Source organism: Ammospiza nelsoni, chromosome 20, assembly GCF_027579445.1.
Source record: "Ammospiza nelsoni isolate bAmmNel1 chromosome 20, bAmmNel1.pri, whole genome shotgun sequence".
Lineage (NCBI taxonomy): Eukaryota > Metazoa > Chordata > Aves > Passeriformes > Passerellidae > Ammospiza > Ammospiza nelsoni.
The window spans coordinates 3,200,566-3,221,376 of record NC_080652.1 but is presented as its reverse complement, the minus strand read 5'-3'; the positions used below and the strand labels follow the sequence as shown (position 1 = coordinate 3,221,376).

The following is a 20,811-nucleotide window of genomic DNA, read 5'->3' as shown; positions in this document are numbered from 1 at the left end:
GGGTCCTTGGCAACTCTGGACACCCAGAGGGATGTACTGAGTTCCAACACTTTTCCCAGCTAAGCAATTCCAAGGTTTTGCAGGGCTGTGCTTGGGAACCTTGCTCTGAATCCCAGGGGAGCTGCCCATCCCTGGGAGTAGAAGCTGCCTTCTCCCCGTGGCCTTGGGTGCCTGGCCCTGGCACTGCCCCTGCCCCGCTAACGCCGCGTCTCTCCCCAGCCTCCACGCTCTCCCAGCTGTCGGACAGCGGGCAGACCCTCAGCGAGGACAGCGGGGTGGACATCGGGGAGGTGGAGACGAGCGGCAAGGACAGGAGCCGGCAGCCAGGCCCCGGCAAGAGCCGCAGCCCCAAGGAGGCCGCCAGGAGCGAGGGGGCGGCAGAAGGGGCCTCCAAGCCGGTGAGGGGGGCCTGGGGCGCTGCTCTGTGTGGGAGGGGGCACCACTGCCTTGGCCAGCCCGTTCCACTCCCTCTGCCCACAGGCAGCAGCCGCTGGTCCGTGCACAGCTGGGGTATTCTCCTCTCTGCTGCAGGCAGTCAGTTCTCTGGGGGGCTGAGCTGTGGGGAAAGGGGTCAGGAGTGGCTGAGAGGGGCACTGTAGGGCTGATTCGCTCCATCCTGGGTAAATCCCATCCCTGCCAGCTCCAGCCAGCAGCTACCTGGGGCATGGGAGAATTCCCGGCTGTAAATGGACATCCACAAGCTGCATGAATGAAGTCACTTGTCACCCAAAGGGAAGGTGGCAGCGGGTGTCAGACATAACTCAGAGGGTTTCTGGTGGTGGTGAGGCTGAGGGACACGAGCAGGCAGGCAGGTAGAGAGCTGCTCTGCTCCTTCCCAAATCCTTCCAGAGCTGCCCAGAGTTGGGATTTTAGATCAGGAGTCAGAAAGCAACTGCAGGGCTGTGTCTGTCGCTCTGTGGTGGCAGCAGCTTGTCCCTGCCTGCTGTGGGGCCCTGGCCGAGGGAGCACGGCTGGCACACGGTGTCCAGGCCCCCTTGGCAGTGCTGCCATCTGTCCCCACAGCCAGGGCTCCTGGAGCCCACGTCGTGTCTGATCCGGGTGTCCAAGAGCGCTCCCACCTTGGGCATCGCCATCGAGGGCGGCGCCAACACGCGGCAGCCGCTGCCCCGCATCGTCACCATCCAGGTAGGGCAGCTGGGAGGGGACAGCTCTGGGCACATCCCAGCACATCCCATCCCAGATCCCATCCCATCCATCCCAGCCTGTCACAGCCCATCCCATGGATCCCGTCCCATCCCAGCCAGTCGTAGATCCCATCCCATCCCAGCACATCACATCCCATCCCAGGAAAAAGAAGTGGAGGTGAGGGAGCAGTGTGCAGGGCCCCAAGGGTCCCTCAGAGATGGAGAGGGAGGAGGGGTCCCAGGGGGTCCCAGGATCGCTTGGAGGTGGAGAGAAAAGTAGGATTAAGAGGGGGGTCCATCCCATCCCATCCCCTCCCATCCCATCCCATCCCATCCCATCCCATCCCATCCCATCCCATCCCATCCCATCCCATCCCATCCCATCCCTCTCCTCCCTGGGCAGGCTGGGGAAGGCCCTGGAGCTGTGGCCAGGGGGATTTTGGAGATTTGTCCAGCCCTGCACTCCCCAGGCACCATTCTGCCATGCTGAGGATGGTGTCTGTGTCCCGTGGATGATCCCATTCCAGAACACACCTCCTGTGGGGGAGTCAGCTGTGTGCTCCAGACATCTCCGAGGGAATCAGGGCAGCCCTGAAAGCTTGGCTGCTGTCTCCAGATGTCTGGAAACTGCCAGACAGGGGATTGAGGAGGGGGAATGGTGGATGGGAGCCAGGGGACTGAGCCCTCTGGAGCTGTCTCCCTGTTTACTTGGGGCTAAATTCAAGTTATTTACAGCAAAAAAAAGCAGAGCCAACTCTGCCTTGGTTATTCTTGGCCATTCCAGCTGGCGTCACGCTCCAGGAGCAAGCAGGGGGGAAGCCAAATTCATCCCCTCTCTCCAAAAAGTGAAATATTTCACATCCATCACATCAGATATGAAATACCTCCCAATTTTTTCCCCCTGCTTGATGCAGGGAGTGGTGGGATCTCAGGCTGCTGTTGATAATTTCTGCCCCAAGATGTGCAGGATGTCTCTGCTTCAGCCCGCACAACTGAAGAACGAGTCTGGACTCTTCACTTTTCAGACTTGAGGTTGTTTATTAATTCTTATCTATAAAATTTTCTTTCTGCCCAGCCGAGATCTGCTCAGCAGGGCAGCCACAGGCACTCTGTGTTGTCCTTTTATACTACAAACTACATATAACATATTTACACTGAATTCCCAATACCCACCACCTGTGTTAGACAGTGAGCTTCTACTCTAAACCAATCCCAAAGTGCCAACAGCACTGCAGAAAATGGAGAACAAGAAGAAGAAAGAAGAAGGACTAGACATGCCCAAGTTCCTCCATCTTGTCCCCAAAACCCCCATACCAAAAATCCTAAAATCTACATTTTCACCCTGTGAATATTTTATTATTACACTATTCAAACCTGTGTGACTTTCATGTCCTCATACAAAGCTGGTAACTTGCTCCAGGGGTCACAATCAAATCCCCAGATGCTCTGGGCAGCATGCCAGGGTCTCTGAGCCCCCCGATGGGGTCCTTGGCAATTCTGGACACCCAGAGGGATGTGCTGAGTTCCGACAGTGGGAGTGTGGTCTGACCCCTCTCTGTCCTGCAGCGGGGTGGCTCGGCACACAACTGTGGGGAGCTGAAGGTGGGACACATCGTTTTTCCCCCCTGGGAAAGGTGGGATGCAGTTTTTCCCCCCTGCTTGATGCTGATCTGACCCCTCTCTGTGTCCTGCAGCGGGGCGGCTCGGCACACAACTGCGGGAAGCTGAAGGTGGGACACGTCATCCTGGAGGTGAACGGCACGGGGCTGCGGGGCAAGGAGCACCGCGAGGCCGCCCGCATCATCGCCGAGGCCTTCAAGCTGAAGGAGAAGGACTACATCGATTTCTTGGTCACAGAGTTCAACGTGGCCCTTTAGGGGCAGGGTTTTTACAGCGCTGGGATGGGGATGGAGGATGGCAGCGAGGTGGGACAGCGGCGTCCCACGGCCCCGCACGCGCACACACACCCCTGGCTTGTCCCCAAATGTCCCTGCGCCCGCCGCAGGCTCGCTGCCTGCCTAGGGCACATCCCTTCACGTTTCCATCCCTGTCCTCTCTGGGGTAGGGAATGTCCTCTCCCCCTCGGCCAGGCTGGGAGCGGGGCAGGACGGCTCGGTTCTGGGTGTCCCCGCTGTCATTTGAGTGCCACACACAGAGCAAGGCGGGCCCGTGGCTCAGGCTGCAGGGAGTTTCAGGGGGTTGCTGCTCCTTTGGGTGGTCCCCAAGGTGCCCAGGTGGGTGGTGCCAGCCACGGGTGGGGATGCAGAGAGAGCAACCGGAGGCCTTGTAAATCGCTGGCAGTGTCGTTGTATTTATATATACAGAGCTTGTGCTTTTAATTTTTCAATAAATCTATCAGGGTAGAAAAAAGGCTGTGCTTGGGGGGTGCTTTGGGGCTGGGAAGAGGGGCTTGGAAGGGGAAGGGGTGCCAGGATACTTTCTTTAATATCCTGGGAGCTTCCCAGGGCTGGCAGGGTGGGTGGGAGTGCAGTGGTGGTGGTGATGAGGGGATGCTTTATGTCAGCTCCATCCCATCCTTGACCCATCCAGTCCTTATTCCCATCCCATCCCATGCCCAGTCCTATCCCCATTTCATTCCATCCCACCTCATTATTTCCCAACTCAATTTCTCCTCATTCCCACCCCATCTGTTCTCCATTCTCATCTCAATCCCTGCCAGGGATCTCTGGGATTGGCCATCCCATGGATCCTTCCCTTCCCTTCCCTTCCCTTCCCTTCCCTTCCCTTCCCTTCCCTTCCCTTCCCTTCCCTTCCCTTCCCTTCCCTTCCCTTCCCTTCCCTTCCCTTCCCTTCCCTTCCCTTCCCTTCCCCTTCCCTTCCCTTCCCTTCCCTTCCCTTCCCTTCCCTTCCCTTCCCTTCCCTTCCCTTCCCTTCCCTTCCCATGGATCCCATCCCAATTCCCAGGAATGGGCAGCGCCCCGCCAGGGGGTGCCCGCGCTGCATAAATTATGCCAATGAAGTTCCCTCAACCACGGCTCTGATTGGCCGCCAGCGGCGGGATATGCAAATAAGGATGGGCGGGGTTTATGCTGACGACCTCTCCCTCCGCGCGCGGATTGGCGGAGTGCGGCGGGTATGCTAATAGAGGAGGCCACGCCCCCTAGCGCCGCGGGCCGCGCTTTTGTCCGGCGGGGCCGGGCCGGGCTGGATCGGGACAGGGATCGGGACCGGGACCAGGACCAGGATCGGGATCAGAACCGGGATCACGATCGGGACCGGAGCCGCCCAGCGCCGGCCGAGGAGGCGCCGGCCGGGCCCTTCCTACAGGTGGGCAGCGCGGGGTGAGGGCGCCGCTCCAGCGGTGCCCGCGGGCCAGATGTGCCCCAGCTGTGCCCGGGGGGACCAGGAATGGCTGGGCTGCTCCCTGCAGCCCCTGCTGCAGCTGGAAGGAAGGACAGAGCCTCCGGAGCCCCGCTGGAGCCACAGCTGGAGGCACAGCTGGAGGCGCAGCCCGCGGGCCCCATCCCGGGGCCGCATCCAGAGCTCCCGGCTCTGCTGAGCCCGGCTTTGCTGAGCCCGGCTCGGCAGGGCTGGCTGAGATCCCTGGGCTGAGCGGGGGCACCCCAAGCCCTGGCAAGGGTCCCAGCGGCCGAGGACATGGGACACGGCGGGAGGATGCGGGACACACCGGGAGGATGCGGGACACGCCGCTCCTGACCGAGGCGTGTCCTCCCCACGCCACCGCAGCCTCCGTGGCCCCGAGGAAACTTGTCAGAACTTTTCTTCTGCCGGTGCCTCCTTCCCGCCGGGGCCGGAGGATTCCGGCAGAGTTTCGTCAGGGGCTGCGGAGGCGGCTCGGAGGCTCGGCCGGGGCTCTCGGAGGCTGCGGGGCCGGGAGCCGCCGCCGGCTCCTCCGGGGAAGTCTCCGGGGTAGGTTCAGCTTCAGTTCCGTGTTTTGTTTAAAGGGCAGCCGTGCTCATGGCAGCCGCCGCTGCCCCAGGGTGTCGCGGGTGTCCCGTGCTCGGCCGCAGCCGCTCGGTGCCTTCCGGGCGCGGCTGAAATCGCTTCTTAAAGTTCAAGGGCAGGCGGGGAGCGCGGCAGGGCAGGCGCTGCCCGTAAGGGCTGGGAGAGACGCGGATGAAAAAGGTCCAGGGAGAGCTCAGAGCTGCTCCCAGTGCTTAAAGGGGCTCCAGGAGAGCTGGAGAGGACAAGGGATGGAGGGACGGGACGCAGGGAATGGCTTCAAACTGACAAAGAGCAGGGCTGGGTGGGATATTGGGGATAAATTCTTTGCTGTGGGAGGTGGAGGCTCAGGGAAGCTGGGGTGGTTCAGCCCAGCACAATCTCCCCGGCCGTGTCCCCGCTGCCTCTCTGCCCTGTGCTAAGAAGGGATCTCCGTGGCACCGGCTGTGGTGGGGACAGCGGCAGCGCTCTCCAGACGGGGATTAAGGCTGTCTGTCCTTCAGACCGGGAATTACGGCCATCCGCCCCCGGCCCTGCGGGTGTTCAGCTCGGGGGTGTCCCCAGCCAGGACAGGAGGGTCCGTGTGCCAGGGAGGAGGGAGGAAAGAAGAGTTCTCTGTCTTGTTATGGGGCTTTGCTTCGGTGCAAGTGCTGGAAAAATGACATTTCCGTGGTGGTTTGGTGCCTCTCCGTGGGGGTGTGCCAGTATGGGGGGCCCCTCCAGCCGCTGGAATTGGGGTGACACGTGGGCCGTGCAGTGATGGTGACAGGCGTGTGCTGTCAGAGGACCAGGGAGGTTTGTCAGGCTCTTCCTCGCTGTGATGGTCCCTCCCTCGTTCTAGTAGGAAATAATGCAAACTGAGAGTGCAGCGTTTCCGCTTCTCTGCCCTCTTTCACGGCTATTAAAACGGGGCTCTGTGGGCTTTAAAAAAGGGTTTATACACCAGGAATTTCTCCCTCCTGGAGCGCAGACATGCCTTGCCAAGTTTCAGCCCGAGGCCTTTCTGGCCTCCTTCAAACCTCTCTAAAAGAGATGCAAAACATCCATCCCTTGTCTGGGACGGGGGTTAAGCTCCGCCTGCATCCCAGATGGGCACAGATGTGCAAGAGGGGCTGTAACCCGTCCTAGGCAAGGGATTTTTGGGACACAGAGCAGGAGGGTAATTCCACATCACTCAGAGAATGTGGGGATGGAGCTGCGGGGTTTCGAGCCCCCCCATCCCCCCTGCTCTGCCGGGGGCTGACAAGGCAGTGAAGGCAGAGTGACAGCAGCCCCGTCCCCCCCTCGCTGTCACCGAGCGAGCCCTGGGGCGGAGGATGCTCCTGTCTCCTCTGCTGTCAGCCCTGATAAACCCAGGAGCCACGATGGCTCCGTGCTGGCCTGGATGGCTGCGGCTTCCCTGCACACACGGGATGAGCTGGGCGGGATCAGCCTCGCACCTCGGTCATTGCCCGGGGCAGGGAGGGGATGGGAGGGGATGGGATGGGATGGGAGGGGATGGGATGGGATGGGATGGGATGGGATGGGATGGGATGGGATGGGATGGGATGGGATGGGATGGGATGGGATGGGATGGGATGGGATGGGAGGGGTTGGGATTGGGGCAGGGAGTGGGACAAGGATGGGGTCAAGACAGGGAGTAGAACAGGAATGGGATTGGGGCAGAGAGTGGGACAAGGATGAGATGGGATGGGATGGGATCAGGGCAGAGAGTGGGACAGGGATGAGATCGGGGCCAGGAGTGGGACAGGGATGGGATGGGATGGGATGGGATGGGATGGGATGGGATGGGATGGGATGGGATGGGATGGGATGGGAGGGGAGGGGAGGGGATGGGATGGGATGGGATGGGATGGGATGGGATGGGATGGGATGGGATGGGATGGGATGGGATGGGATGGGATGGGATGGGATTGGGGCAGGGATGGGATCGTGGCAGGGATGAGATCAGGGCAGGGAGTGGGGCAGGGATGGGATAAGAGATGGGATGGGGCAGGGAGTGAGACAAGGATGGGATCGGGGCAGGGATCCGAGCAGGGAGTGGGACAGGGATGGGATTGCTGCCTGCAGAAAGGATCAGGGCTTTGGAAGGACAGACAGAAACCTGGCAGCACCCAGCAATACTGGCAGCATCCCCCCCTCATCTGAGCCCCTCTGCCCTGAGCCACAATTTGGGACAGCCCTGGCTGGGATTTGTAGGGCAGGAGAGGATTTGAGGGGCTGGGGCAGAGCAGAGTTCAGGATTTTTAGCTGAGGCTTTTAAATTTGTTTTTAGGTTTTGTTGCAAAAAATCCTGGCTTTCAAAGAGGAAAATTAAAATGTATGGATATATTTCTGCACACACGTTTGGAATTGTTTCTGTTTGATTTGTGGCTGCTGAGCACGAAGCCACATCATTTTTCAAGCTTTTCTGTGCTCCCATAACAGGGAGAAAATCACTTAGAGGGGGGGAAAGAATCAGAAATTTTTTGCTCTTGCCACCATGACCATCAGCAGAGGGATTTTCTGGGAAAGCAATAACTGTGGCTGCGTTTGGACTGCTGTGGGCTGTGCATGTTGGAATCACTGCTCAGAAATGGGGTGACAGCATGTGGGTTAGGCATGGCCTCCTTCAAGAAATGCAAAATCCCCATCCCTTGCCTGGGATGGGGTTAAAGAAACACCAGAAATGGGTTGGGAATGTTTTAAATCCCTTTATCCCAAGAGAACAGGACCCCCAGGTGATGGGGGTTTTTTTGAGTTAGGTTTTATGTGCTCGAAGAGAATTTATTACACTTGAGATAGCTTAGTTACTTTTAATGGTATAAAATTAGTAGGATGGTTTTTGAGGTAGTGCTGGAAACAGAAAAAGTTTTAATAAAAAGCAAAATAATAAAGCTCTTATAGAGAAAAACTGAGTTAGGAGTAAGAGGGTTTTGTTTTTGGTAAAATACTCCACAAAAGTGATTTTTTTCCTTTGTTCTCTTCTTTTTTTAGTGAATTACTTAGGTGGGACTTTTTGGCCTTTGTCTAATTGGGCAGCTCCAGGTTTGAGGTGAAGTCCTAAAGGTCTTGTGAGGGGTCTTTTTACCCAATTGAGGAGAGAAACTTGTGGGTATTTTGCTTTTTTAAGTAGACAAAGAATAATTTGGTCACTCTGTCAATAGAAAACACATTCCTATACCCAGGCTGCTTTCACCCAGCACTCTCCTGTGGGAACCCTGAGTGTGGTTTTTGGGGTTCCTCATGGCTCTGGGATCCTGCAGGGCTCCAGGTGGGATGGGAGGCACTCAGTGGGGATCTCTGGGATGTGTGTAAGGACTTGGGGCTGGAAACATCCCAGCCCAGGGAGGAGCTAAAGCCAAAATCCCTCTTTGGTTTCAGTAGCTCAGAGTCTGAAGAGTCCCATCTCCCCCGGTGGCAGGAGAAGCTGTGGAGCATCTCCGGGTGTGGGGAATGGAGTTATCTACTCATTATGGGGGGGAAAACCTCATGCAAACCCCCCAGGAGGTTTGCAGGACCCTAAGGGATGCTTTGGGGTTTGCTCCTGCTTGAAATCCCCAAGGATGCAGGCAGGACTAGGAGCAAGGCTGGTGCAAGGATGATGCCCTTGGTGGCAGGCAGTGCTGGAAAATAACCTCAAACCCCACAAACACCCAAGGAATTTGCAGAACTGAGGCTTGGGAGGGGATCAGAGGACTTTTCCCAGAGCATGTGGGTGCTATGGGTAGGTTTAGTCCTCATCACCCCCATCCCTGAGCCAGCAGCACCCCAAAATCACCACAGCACCCTCTGGCTAAGAGCAGCCACCCCAGGGATCGTGCTGTGGTTTCATTAGCATGTCAAGCTGTCCTCTGCGTGCCACTAATTACACATTAACGAGCTGGCTTAATTGGCTGCCTGTGGATGTGCCAAGACAGGCCACAGTGGCTGGGTGCAGCCACAGCATCCCTGGGAGTGTGAGCAGCATCCCAGGATGGACCCTCCCTTTGGAAATCTGGGGGATTTCCAAGGATGGCTGAATTTTGGGGCTTTAAAGCTCAGTTTTGGGTCTCCTGGAAGATCCTCGTGCTGATGTTTTATGGACCAGCTGCTGATGGTCCCAGGGATCTCCCTCCCCTCTCTTCCTACAGCATTTTGCTCTGAACTGGGTTAAATAATAAAGGTTTTGGTAGAAAATGCTGTGGGAGGAGGGTTCAGCCCCCACTGCGCAGGGCCGGATGGGGTTAAAACTTCTGTGGCCACCTGCAAACTTGCAGGAAACATCATTTCCTCCTTCTGCAAAAGCTGGGCTGCCCCACAGGCACAGGAAGGTTTCGGGGGGCTCGGTTTTCGTGGGGTCACAGTGATGGGGATGTCCTGAGGCTGCTGGTACAGGGTGAGTGTCCCTGCATGGGGCTGGAGGTGCCTGGTTTGGCTCCCCGGGGCAAAATTTGGGTTTATGGGGCTCCAATCCAGCAGAGGGGTTGGAAACCCCGTGGCCTTTCTTGCCACACTCCACATTTGGGGTTTTGGCATCCGGCTGCTGGCGGAAACCCCATGTGGGGGTGAGGGGAGAGCTCATGCTTTGGGATCATCAGGAGAATTTGTGTGTCAGGTCTCTGCTGTGACCCCACATCCAGAGGGATCTTTGGGGTGCTCCTGCTGGTGGTGCCCAGGGTGTGCCTGTCCAGCTGGGGTGACATCCACGGGGTGCCAGCATGGGCTGGGTGTTCCCGGGGTGGGGGGGACAAATCTTTTGGGGTGGCCCTGAGGGGCTCCTTCCCCACGAGGACCTCAGTGCTGGCAGAGATGTGGCAGCTCCAGCTTCGGGGTGGGATGCAGTCTGATGTGAGGTGTCCCCACCGTCATCGGGGGTTTCTCTCATCCCCGGGATTTGGGGGACAGGGAAGACTCTCCCAGCGTGGGGGACATTTAGGGGTGGCTCTGAGGGGCTCCTTCCTCACGAGGACCTCAGTGCTGGCAGAGATGTGGCAGCTCCAGCTTTGGGGTGGGATGCACAGTGGGGGGGTCTGATCCGAGGGTGTCCCGTCCCTCCCCGTCATCGAGGGTTGTTCTTGTCCCCGGGATTTGGGGGACAGGGAAGACCCTCTCAGTGTGGGGGACAAACCTTTTTGGGGTGACTCTGAGGGGCTCCTTCCCCACGAGGACCTCACGGCTGGCAGAGATGTGGCAGCTCCAGCTTCAGGGTGGGATGCACAGTGGGGTGGTCTGATCCGAGGGTGTCTCCCCTGTCATCGGGGGTTTCTCTTGTCCCCGGGATTTGGGGGACAGGGAAGACCCTCCCAGTGTGGGGGACATTTAGGGCTGGCTCTGAGGGGCTCCTTCCTCACGAGGACCTCAGTGCTGGCAGAGATGGGACAGCTCCAGCTTCAGGGTGGGATACAGAGTGGGAGGGTCTGATCCGAGGTGTCCCCCCCCCGTCATTTATAAGGAGCGCCCCCCGAGGGTTGCTCTTGTCCCGGGATTTGGGGGACAGGGAAGACTCCTCAAACAGAGCCCAGCACGTCCCGCTGAGCATCCCCCCCTCTCCCCCGGCCCCCCCAGGACGCGGCGGCGATGCTGTGACCTACATTCGCGACAAGGAGGTCCCCAAGCCGCCGCCACCGCCGCGGGCCATGAAGCGACACAAGTGAGGGGCCATGGCCAGCCCGGCACCATGGCTGCGCTGGACGCAAACAGAGCTGACGCGCTGGCACGGCAAAGAGCAGGAGGAGGAGGAGGAGGAGGAAGAAGACGACTTTGAAAGGCGGATGGACGAGGATGGGGTCATCGGCCTGGGGGAGGGCGCCAGGAGCCCCCCGTGGGGTGAGTCCTGCCCACAGGGGGTGGTCCCGAATGTCGCCGGAGCCGCTGGAGCGGGGGGACACGGGCCGGGTGTGGGTGGTGACAGCCCCGCGGTGCCGCTGTTTTGCAGGTGGCAGCGAGGAGCTGCAGGAGGGGTCCCCGGCACAGGAGGGGCGATGGCAGCCGCGGCAGGAGCCGCCGAGGAGGAGGAGGAGCGGGGCAGCTCCGGGGGGGACGAGGGGCCCTGGGGGGCGGAGAGCGATGGGGACCCCTACCCCGAACTGTCCTCGGGGGGCTGCTGGGGCTCGGGCTCCAGCGGCAGCCCCGTGGCCATGAGGGACCGCCGGGCTCTGTGCCAGCCCCGGGGCTGCAGCACGGACGGCGGGGACACCTCAGGGCTCTCGGACACCAGCCCTGGCCCCGGCACCCCGTTCCGCCAGCTCCGGGGCTGGGGCACGGCCGGGGACACCCTCGGGGGGCACAGGCAGGAGTGGAGCTCCAGACGGAGCCTCCCCCTGCAGCTCTCCCCCGATGGCCCCGAGCGCGTCCCCGAGTCCCAGAGGGCTGGCACAGGGATGGCACCCGCTGGCGTGGCACCCACCGGGCAGCCCCAGGGCACCGGGAATGCCCCGGCACCCCAAGGGCACGGCAGATCCCGAGTGCCCAAGAAAGCAGCGCCCGCCGTGGTGCCCCCCAAGGCCGCCCGGCAGTCGCGGTCCCTGAGCCCCCGGAGGCGAACGGGTGCCAAGGGGACAAAGGATCCCTCGGGAACGGGCACCGAGGGCACCCAGTACGGCCGAGGGCGCCTCAACCACCCCCTGCCCGACCTGTCCAAGGTGGAGGCGCGGGTGAAGTTCGACCAGAGCTACCGCCCGCCCCGGGGCCGGGTGCTGCCCGCCCGCCCCCGCCGGCCCCGTCGGCTTCAAATCCCGGCCGAGATCGTCCGGGAGGTGCTGCTGAGCAGCGGGGAGGGCGCGTCCCCGCAGCCCCCCAGCACGGCCGGGCTGCCGCAGGAGTTCAGGTCCCCCAGACAAGCCACGGCGCTGGTGCAGCAGCTCCAGGTAACGCCCGGCTCCCCCCGTACAGCCACACTCGGAGGGTCTGGAGGGTGGGGGGACATGGGGGTGTCACTCCCTCTGGGACCCTCATGGGTGTGGTGCTGGTCACACTTTCCCCGTCCTGCATGGAGCTGGCGAGGAGGAAGGAGCAGGGATGTGGGCAGTGCTCAGCTGGGGACAGGATGCTCTTGTCCCCCCGGGATGGCGGTCACCCCCACAGAGCTTGTGACCCTCAGGATGTTTGTCCCCCTGGGAGGAGAGGGGGCAGAGAAGCGGGGGTCACATCTGCACAGAGGGGTCGGGTGTTTTGCAGAGGGTGTTCCTGCACCCCACCCATGGACTCCGCCCCCGTGCCGGGTCCTGTCCCTCACTGGTGTCCCCTCCCCGCAGGACGACTACCACAAGCTGCTGACCAAGTACGCCGAGGCTGAGAACACCATCGACCAGCTGCGCCTGGGCGCCAGGGTGGGTGGGGGCTCAGGATGCCTGGGGGCGTTCCCCTCTCTGCTCCCCCTGCCCTGAGGTTGAGTTGTGCCTTCCTCCCCCGGCCCTCCTCCTCTTCCTCCTCCCGGGGAGCTGCGGTTGAGCGGTCCCAGCCCAGGGAGGGGGGTTGAGCCCAAAGCAGCCAGGGAGCACCAAGCCCCCCTCGCCTGGCAGGGTCCCCTCTGTGCCAGGCGGTGGCAGAGCCGGATTGTTCCCCGGAATGGCGGGGCACGTCTCTGAGATGGCAGGAAGCGCGTCCCCGTGTCACCTCTGCCACGGCGTGGGTGGGGAAACTGAGGCAGGGCTGTGCCAACCGCCCCCCGCACGCGTGTCCCCACCTTCACCGCACCCACTGCTGTGCCATGGGGTGCTTCGGGGTGCCCCGGGGCACGGTGGGTGGGTCGGGGTGCAGGCTGGCTGCCCAAACCCGCTCTCCCTGCCCAGGTGAGCCTGTTCTCCGACCCGCCGCAGCCCAGCCGCAGCCTCGCCGTGGGCACCGTGAGCACCGGGAGCCGAGTGATGACCCTGAGCATCCCCAGGCACGGACAGCGGCTCTGGGCATGGCCACAGCCCCGGCCTCGCCAGCTGCAGGTGTGTTCATCTGTGTCCCACAGCCCACACCTCGCAGGTGTGTTGATCCACATCCCACAGCCCCACACCTCGCAGGTGTGTTGATCCACATCCCACAGCCCACACCTTGCAGGTGTGTAGATCCACAGCCCCACACCTCGCAGGTGTGTTGATCCATAGCCCACATCCCACAGCCCCACACCTCACAGGTATGATGATCCATATCCCACACCTCGCAGGTGTGTAGATCCATGTCCCCTGCCCCGCTCACCCCCCTCCCACTCCAGTTCTGGGAGGATTGTCCCCCACAGCCCTTCCCCACTCTGGTGTCACCGGTCCTGCAGTGTCCCTTGTCCTCATGTTTTCTCACAGCTGCAGCCCCGGGACTGTCAGAGCAGGGGGGTTCACCCAGCCTCAGTCCCCTCCTCCACCGGGGGGGTGCTGCCCCACCTGCCCCGGGCCCTGCTGCTGCCCCGGCCCCCAGCTCACCCGGGCCCTGGCGGGGCAGAGCCGCCGGCTGCAGGCACAGGTGAGGACTGGGGGGCTGCTGGGGGGCTGGGGCATGGAGAGGTGCAGAGGTGCGGGAACAGGGAGCTGTAGAGGGGGGTACTAGGGGGGCTGCATGGAGAAGGGCTTTTGGGGAGTGCTGGTGGGGGCTGTGGGGCAGCAGGGAGGGGATTTGGGGGGAGTTCTGGGGGGAGACTATGGAGATAGGCTGGGGAGGCGCTGCTGGGGGCAGCTGTGGAGGGGGTCTGAATGGGAGGGGTTGGGGGAAATGCTGTGGGGAAGAGGGAGTGTTGTGGGGTGCTGGGAAGGGAAGGGAAGAAGGAAGGAAGGAGAGGGGGCTGCAGTGGGGGATTGCATTGGAGCAGTGTCTGGGGATGTTTCATATGGGGGGTCTAGGGGGGTGCGGGATGGGCACAGCAGGGCCAGGCTCAGCCTGTCCAACCCCGGCCAGGTGGAATCCTTCGAAAGCTGGGTGCGTGCAGGGAGCCCCCACGCCCTCAGAACAGCTCCAGGTGCGTCAGCCCCTTCCCAGACCCCTGTCTGGGGGCATGGAGCGTGCCCAGGGCCCATTGGACAGGCTCGGACCGCGCTCTTGTGCCGCAGAGGATGAGGATGCTGAAGGACGCGCAGGATGCGCTGGAGCAGGAATACCTGCGGGGCCGGCAGCAGCTCCCGGCGGCTGCAGGGGGGTTCGATCCGGACCGGTACGGGCTCCATCCCCCTGCCACCCCCTCCCCAGAGCCCCTGGAATGTCCCCGGGGGTGGCTGTCCCCCCGCACTGATGGCTGGTGTCTTGCAGGGCAGTGGAAGGGGAGATTTACCGCCTGGGGCTGCGCCTGGAGGGGCTGAGGGAGCGGCTGGAGCCGGGGGGCAGGCGGCAGCCCCTGCCTCAGTCCCTCCCTCAGCTCCCCCCGCAGCCCCGCTGCCCCCCAGCCCCGTCCCCACCACCGGCTGCCCACTCCCCACACCCCGAGGTGAGCTGGGGGTGCAAAGGTTCCCCACCCCACTGCATTTATGGGGGGTTGCCCCTCTTACTCCCTTGTGCCCACAGAGCCCTGTGCTGGTGGAGGATCCTCGGGGGACAGCAGGGGACAGCGAGGGGGTGGCAGGGGGGCTGCCCTGGCCCCTCTGGCACAAGCAGCACCAAGTGGAGGAGGATTTTGGGGAGCTGCTGGAGCAGTGAGTGCCCTCACAGCAGGACAGGGGGGACACTGACAGAGGGCATGTCCCCAAAGCCACCCCCTCCTGCCTGTGTGTCCCCCCAGGTACAAGCACTTCAAGTCCTTGCCAGAGTCACTGAGCCTGGAGCAGCTGAGCCTGGTGGGGAGCCAGTCCCAGGAGGAGGTGGATGCACCCACGGCAGGGGATGGTGGCCCCAGCAAGGTCCCCTGCAGGACACGGTCACTCGAGGAGGAGCCCAGCCTCGAGCCCTTGGCAGTGTAAGTGCTGTGTGGGGCGGGGGTGAGCAGGAGGTTTGACATCAGGTCTCCAGTTTTATTTACCTTAGGGTGCACAACCTCCATGGCACAGCTGGACAAGGACATTTCCCCACAGGACATTTCCCCGTGCCTGGGGTTGCTCTGCCCCATCATTCCCGCTCCATCCCCTCCCCACAGGCACCTCCCACAGAGAAGAGCTGTAACTCTTCCCCCCAGAGGACCCCCAGACCTGGAGCAGACACTGGGCCACCCCTCCGCTGCCCCTGCTGAGGAGCCACCAGCCTCTGCCAAGCCCCCCCTGGGGGTCTCTGGGCCACCACGGGTGTCCCTGTCCCTCGGTGGGACAGGCAGTGGTGCCACCCAGCCTGGGCCCCGCAAGGTGAGTCCCTGGGGCTGGGGGTCCCTGCCTGAGAGCCCCCCCAGAGCCTCCTGGGCTGCTGGGCACTGATTGCTGTCCCTGTCCCTCTGCAGGAGCAGCGCATCGTGTCCCCAGAGACCGACAGCGGCTTCGTGGGCTCGGAGGCCAGCAGGGTGTCACCCCCTGTGCACACCCCTGAGCACCATCCCCCCGGCCCAGGGTACGGCCCTGCCTGTGGGATTTGGGGGATTTGAGGAGCAGGGATGGTGGGAGAGGCACTGAAGGTGTGGGGAGCAGGCTTGGAGATGTGCAGATGATCTTTCAGTTCCTTCCAAACCAAGCTGCTGTCCTGCAATTCAGTGATTCTGTCAGCTTTGCTGAGAATCATCTTTTGGAATCAGTTTCCTGATACCTGAGCTAGCAACACTTTCTTCAGCTCACACTGCAGGAAGTGTAGTGTTTCTCACAGTGTCTTGCCATGATGATGCTCTCGGGGTATAAAGAGAAGATAGTTAAAAAAGAGTAGCTCTTTTTCAAAAGACAAGCTCCCGTGGCCAGGGGGAGCCCTGGGGCTGCCTGCATGACCTGTCCCTTCTGCAGGGCTCCGGGCTCGCTGGGACCCTCCGTCCCCATCCCCAGCAGCCTCCGCACCCCACGGGAGAGAGAGACCACCCCGCTCCCCTCCGAGACAGCACTGATGGGCATCTACCCCCCGGGGGGCACAGGGGGGCCCCCCAGCAGCCCCTCTGAGAGCAGCTCCCCCCCTCGCTGGGCTGAGGGCAGCGAGGTGGGACCCGACCCCGACGGTGATGGCAGTGAGTACACAGGACTTGGTGAGGGTGAGAGATCTGGGGAGCCCTGCCTCTGTGGCTCTGGTTTTTGGGGTTCCCAGGCCTCCTTGTGGTGCTGGAGTCACCCTCCTTGGAGGGAGGTGTATCCCAGTCTCTGCTCACTGTGCTGCCCTTGCTCCCCAGCTCACACAGACTCGGAGGTGGGAGCCAGGAGCTGTGCCGGCGCCGGTGGCCGCCCCCCAGCCATGGCCAGGACCCCCACCAGCCCCCTGCCCTCCCCCCAAACGCCATCCCCCACCTTCCTGTCCCCCGACCTCCCGTCCCTGGACCCGGCTCACTGTGACCTGCTGGGCTCCCGTCTGGAGCGCGAGTGAGTGGCTGTGTCCCCAGACCGCCTGGGTGACACAGGGACCCCCCAAAGGCACCCACTGGGCGCTGGATGCCAGCCCAGGCTTGGTTTGGGGAGGGTCCCAGCTGCTGGGTGCCGGTGGTGGGGATGGGGGCTCTGGGAGGGGGGGTGCTGATGCTCACCAGCACTGTTGGGGTCCCTGCTGGCTGCACCCCCTCACTGGGCCGTGTGTACTGGGGCAGCCAGGCCATCCGGGCGCTGCAGGACGAGGTTTGGCGGCTGCGGCGGAGGCTGGAGGAGAGCCTGTGCCACTCCCGCAGCTACCCCGAGGGAAAAAGCCACTCCCCGTGTCACCCCGGCCAGGAGGCAGCCGGTGGCCAGCGCACCATCGGCCCCGCAGGACGCGGCACCCTCGGGGTAGGTGACAGGAGGGACCCGGGGGCAGCGTGGGGACACCCCCAGCCTCAGCCTGTCCCTATCCCCATCGAGGGGTTTGGCTTGAGGGGACTGCCAGCCTGGCGGGTGGAGGTGGTGACAGTGGAGGCGGTGACAGCGGAGGTGGTGACACTGGAGGCGGTGACAGCATTTCTGTCCCCTGTGCAGGCAGCCAAGCCCCCCGGTGCGGGGCAGGGCAGCCCCCGGGGTCACACCCATGCGGAGGGGGAGGTCGGCATCGCTGCCACGGGACAAGCCCGAGCTGGACCTCGGTAAGTGGGGTGGGGACAGAGGGGACACGCTCCTCCCTGCACACCACTTGCCTTCCCAAGGATGTTGTGGGGCTGCAGGACTGTGGGGTCCTGGTGGTCCCACGGATCCCACAGTGCTCAGCCCCGGGCGGGTCCTGCAGGTCTGGAGCTGGGTCCCGGCGGATGCCACCCTCCTTCCCTGTCCTCTGCCACAGCCTCCGAGTCAGAGCCCGGGCCCCGGGCACCCCCCGTCCTGCGGAAGCACCTTGGGAAGCCCCCGGGGCCGGTGACATTCCGGGGACAGCACACAGGTGGGTGCTGGTCGGTGGTGGGGCTGAAGGTGGCTGTCCCCACCCTGGGGACCCTGGCCATGCTCACGCTGGGGTTTGGCAGGGACACGGTACCAGGCGGGGACAGCACGTGCCACCCCAGCACCCCAAGAAGAGCCGGGCACCTCGGGGTGTCCCCGATGTCACAGGGGCAGGACGGCATCAGGTGAGTGGTGCCCAGCCCCTTCCCTTCCCTACCACCCCTAACAGCTGCTAATGACTGTAATTAATTAGCTGGAGAGGCTTAGGGAGGGGACAAACCCATTCCTCATGGCCTGAGGCTCTTCCCCGCTGTCTCTTGGCCAGACCCCACTGTCCCCCAGGGAGACCAACCTGGGCAGCTCTGGGGGTGCTCTGATCTCGTGGGGGTCTTGCAGGGGTCAAGCCCCCCTTGGCATCTGTTTGTCTGTGCTTGTGTGGGCAGAAATACCTGGGATTGCTGGGATTCCCTGGGATTGCTGGGATTCCCTGGGCTTCCAGGTGTCACTGGCAGCACTGTCACCTGTCCCCAGCCCTGTCCCAGGTGCCAGTGCAGAGCCCACCTTTGCAGACCCCCCTTTCCCTGCAGGGAAAGCCCCCTCCCCATCTCATCAGCCGCCCCAAACCACTCAGCTCTTCCTAGCCATCTCTGGCTGGCAGTGCAGGGGACATTCCTGGTGTCCTCTCTCCACAGCTGCATCTGGGGCAAGTGACACCCCCCGGCAGCCCCAGCACAGCACCCCCAGGAGAACGTCCTGCCCCACCTGCCGGGCACCTGCGGGCACCAGGGACACAGCCACACACGGTAGGTGACAAGGGTGACACGTCCTGGCACAGCTCTCACTGCCTGGGGGCTGGCTGGTGGGACAAGGAACAACCTCAGCCCCCTGACAATGCCAGGGGACTGTGCCCACCCAGTGTGGCACAGGGGAGGGTGGCACTGGGGCTGCCACTCAATGCACAGCCCCGGGGACATCTAACCCCCATGGGGACACCAAACCCCCATGGGGACATCTAACTCCCTTCCTCCCTCAGCAGAGCGTGGCCTTGGTGGCTCCTGTCCCCCAGGTCCCCACGCTGGAGCCGAGAAGCCGGAGCAACCTGGAATTTGGTACTTGGCAGCCCCCCCTGCTGCCACCGTCTGCCTGGCACCCGTCCCCCTCGTGCCTTACGTGCCCTCCATGCTGTAAGGATGCCCTGGGGCTGGGAGGGGGCTCAGGGGCGTCAGCATCCCCAGGGGTGGAGGGAGAACCCAGAAGGAGCTGTCCCCACCCTAGGGATCCACTCTGGGGTGACACTGCCACCAGCTCCTCTGGGGACAAGCTGTGTTTAGGGGGTGGTGCTGTGGGGTGGGCTTGGAGGAGATGGAGAAGAGGGATGGAAACATGGTGGGGTGGTGGCACAGACCCCATCACTGAGCTGTGTCCCTTCTTCTTCCCAGCTACTGCTCCCCAGCAGTTCCTACCTCAGCCCCAGCCATGGCCGGGGTCCCCCTCGCTGTCCCCGCGGGTGCCCGGCGGGCAGAGCGTCCTCCCCGGCCCCAGGGCCACCAGCGCTGCCTGAGCCTGGAGCTGGAGGAGCTGGAGGAGCTGAACTGGTGCCTGGGCCGGGCTGTGGAGGCTGCCCAGAGCGCCAGGCTGAGCTCCAGCCGCCTCAGCCGGGCCCTGGCCGCAGAGCTGGGCCGGCCGCGGGGCCTGCGCGGCTCCTGCCTCTTCTGAGGGCCCGGCTGGCACCTCCGGGGCCCCTGTGACACAGGAGAGGGAGATGGACCCCTCAGCATCCCTCACTGTGTGCCCCCTGTCAAACCTAGGGCCAGAGGTACCTCCAGGCCCTCCGTGCCACAGGAGAGGAGAATGGGGCCCTCATTGTCCCAGCACGGCATGCCCCCTGTGAGACCTGGGGCCTGAGGTGCCTCCAGAGCCTCCGTGCCACCAGGAAAGGATGGACCCCTCACAGCATCCCTCACTGCGTGCCCCCTGCCAAACATGGGGCCAGAGGTACCTCCAGACCTTCTGTGCCACAGGAGAGGAGAATGGGCCTCTCAGTGTCCCAGCATGGCATGCCCCCTGCGAGACCTGGGGCCTGAGGTGCCTCCAGACCCTCCATGCCACCAGGAAGGGAGGATGGGCCCTTTATTGTCCCTGCACTGCGTGCTCCCTGACAAACCTGGGGCCAGCAGTGCTGGAGGCACTTCCAAACCCTCTGTGCCCCATCAGGAGAGGAGGATGGGCTCCTCACAGCATCCCTGCACTGCATTCCCCCTGACAAACCTGGGGCCAGCAGGGCCAGAGGTACCTCCAGACCTTCTGTGCCACCAGGAGAGGAGAATGGGCCCTTCAGTGTCCCTCACTGTGTGCCCCCTGCCAAACATGGGGGCAGAGATGCCTCCAGACCCTCTGTGACACCAGGAGAGGAGGATGGTCCCCTCAGTGTCCCTCACTGTGTGCCCCCTGCCAAACCTGGGCCACAAGGGCTGGAGGTGCCTCCAGACCCTCTGTGCCACCAAGAGAGGAGGATGGGCCCTTTATTGTCCCTCACTGTGTGCTCCCTGCCAAACCTGGGGCCAGAGGTACCTCCAGACCCTCCATACCACCAAGAGAGGGGCATGGACCCCTCATTGTCCCTACTGTGTGCTCCCTGCCAAACCCGGGGCAGCAGGGCCAGAGGTACCTCAGAGGTTCCTGCCCTGGCTCCCACCCCGGTCCTGCCGTCCCTGCAGTCCCTGCATGGCCTGTCCGTCGGTCTGTCCCTCTCCAGGACCTCCCAAGCTGCAGGAGGGGGGAAGGTGTGGGCAGAATCCTCCAGCCTTCCTCAGCCCTATCCCCTGGGAGCAGTGAGGTGTCCCCCTAGGGCCGTGGCCACCCCACCCTGAGCACTTCTGGGGGTGCTCTGACCTCGTGTGGGTCGAGCCCCCTTGGCAGCTGTGTTTACCTCTGTGCCTGTGTGGGCAGAATTCCCTGGCATCCCCTGGCATTCCATATTCCACCCTTTCCAGGCCTCCTCAGGGGGCTGTGCCCTGTGCCCTCTGCCCTTGGACTTGAACCCAGCAGGATCCTCCCTGGGGAAATTTATTTTTTTGTTGGTTTTTATGTGAATTTTTTAGCTAAATCACTCTTTGGAGTATTGATTGATGATCTATAATACGTGTGTGTGATATATGTGTATCTATAAATGGATATATCTAGATATAGGCATATCTATATTTAGTTTTATGTCTATAGAGACAGATATAAATAGATCTGTGTATGTCCAGATCTGTATCTGATTCTATAGATATATCTTTCTACAGATACATATATATATAAATATTCTGGTTTGCATTTCCAGCACAACTCTTAGGGCATTTTTGGGGTTCTTTTCTGGTCATCCCTGGATGTGGCCACCCACAGCATCATCCAGGCAGAAAATAAAATGATGGATTTGAGGT

The 20,811-nt window shown here is 62.2% G+C and overlaps 2 protein-coding genes across 3 annotated transcripts in view; both read left to right on the top strand.

Annotated features, from left to right (window-relative positions):
- The window catches only part of WHRN (whirlin), a 54,650-nt gene extending 51,177 nt beyond the window's left edge, over nt 1–3,473 (top strand). For both annotated transcript variants that reach the window (XM_059486336.1, XM_059486335.1), the window contains exons 11-13: nt 220–398; nt 1,024–1,146; nt 2,840–3,473. In XM_059486336.1, coding sequence (XP_059342319.1) covers nt 220–398; nt 1,024–1,146; nt 2,840–3,022 — 485 coding nt within the window. In that variant the 3' untranslated portion in view covers nt 3,023–3,473. The remainder of the gene's footprint in view (nt 1–219; nt 399–1,023; nt 1,147–2,839) is intronic.
- Nucleotides 3,474–4,318: 845 nt separating this feature from the next.
- AKNA (AT-hook transcription factor) lies at nt 4,319–19,102 on the top strand. Its single transcript, XM_059486668.1, is given in 25 exon segments — nt 4,319–4,433; nt 10,596–10,851; nt 10,966–11,118; nt 11,158–11,896; nt 12,284–12,358; nt 12,821–13,004; nt 13,258–13,475; nt 13,905–13,940; nt 13,942–13,965; nt 14,057–14,157; nt 14,253–14,427; nt 14,505–14,632; nt 14,719–14,892; nt 15,070–15,271; nt 15,364–15,470; nt 15,851–16,065; nt 16,225–16,411; nt 16,633–16,725; nt 16,727–16,807; nt 16,994–17,097; nt 17,238–17,387; nt 17,470–17,571; nt 18,079–18,189; nt 18,420–18,570; nt 18,826–19,102. Coding segments are annotated over 24 exon segments (3,948 nt in total). The 5' UTR covers nt 4,319–4,433; nt 10,596–10,690.
- The last annotated feature ends 1,709 nt before the right edge of the window (nt 19,103–20,811 follow it).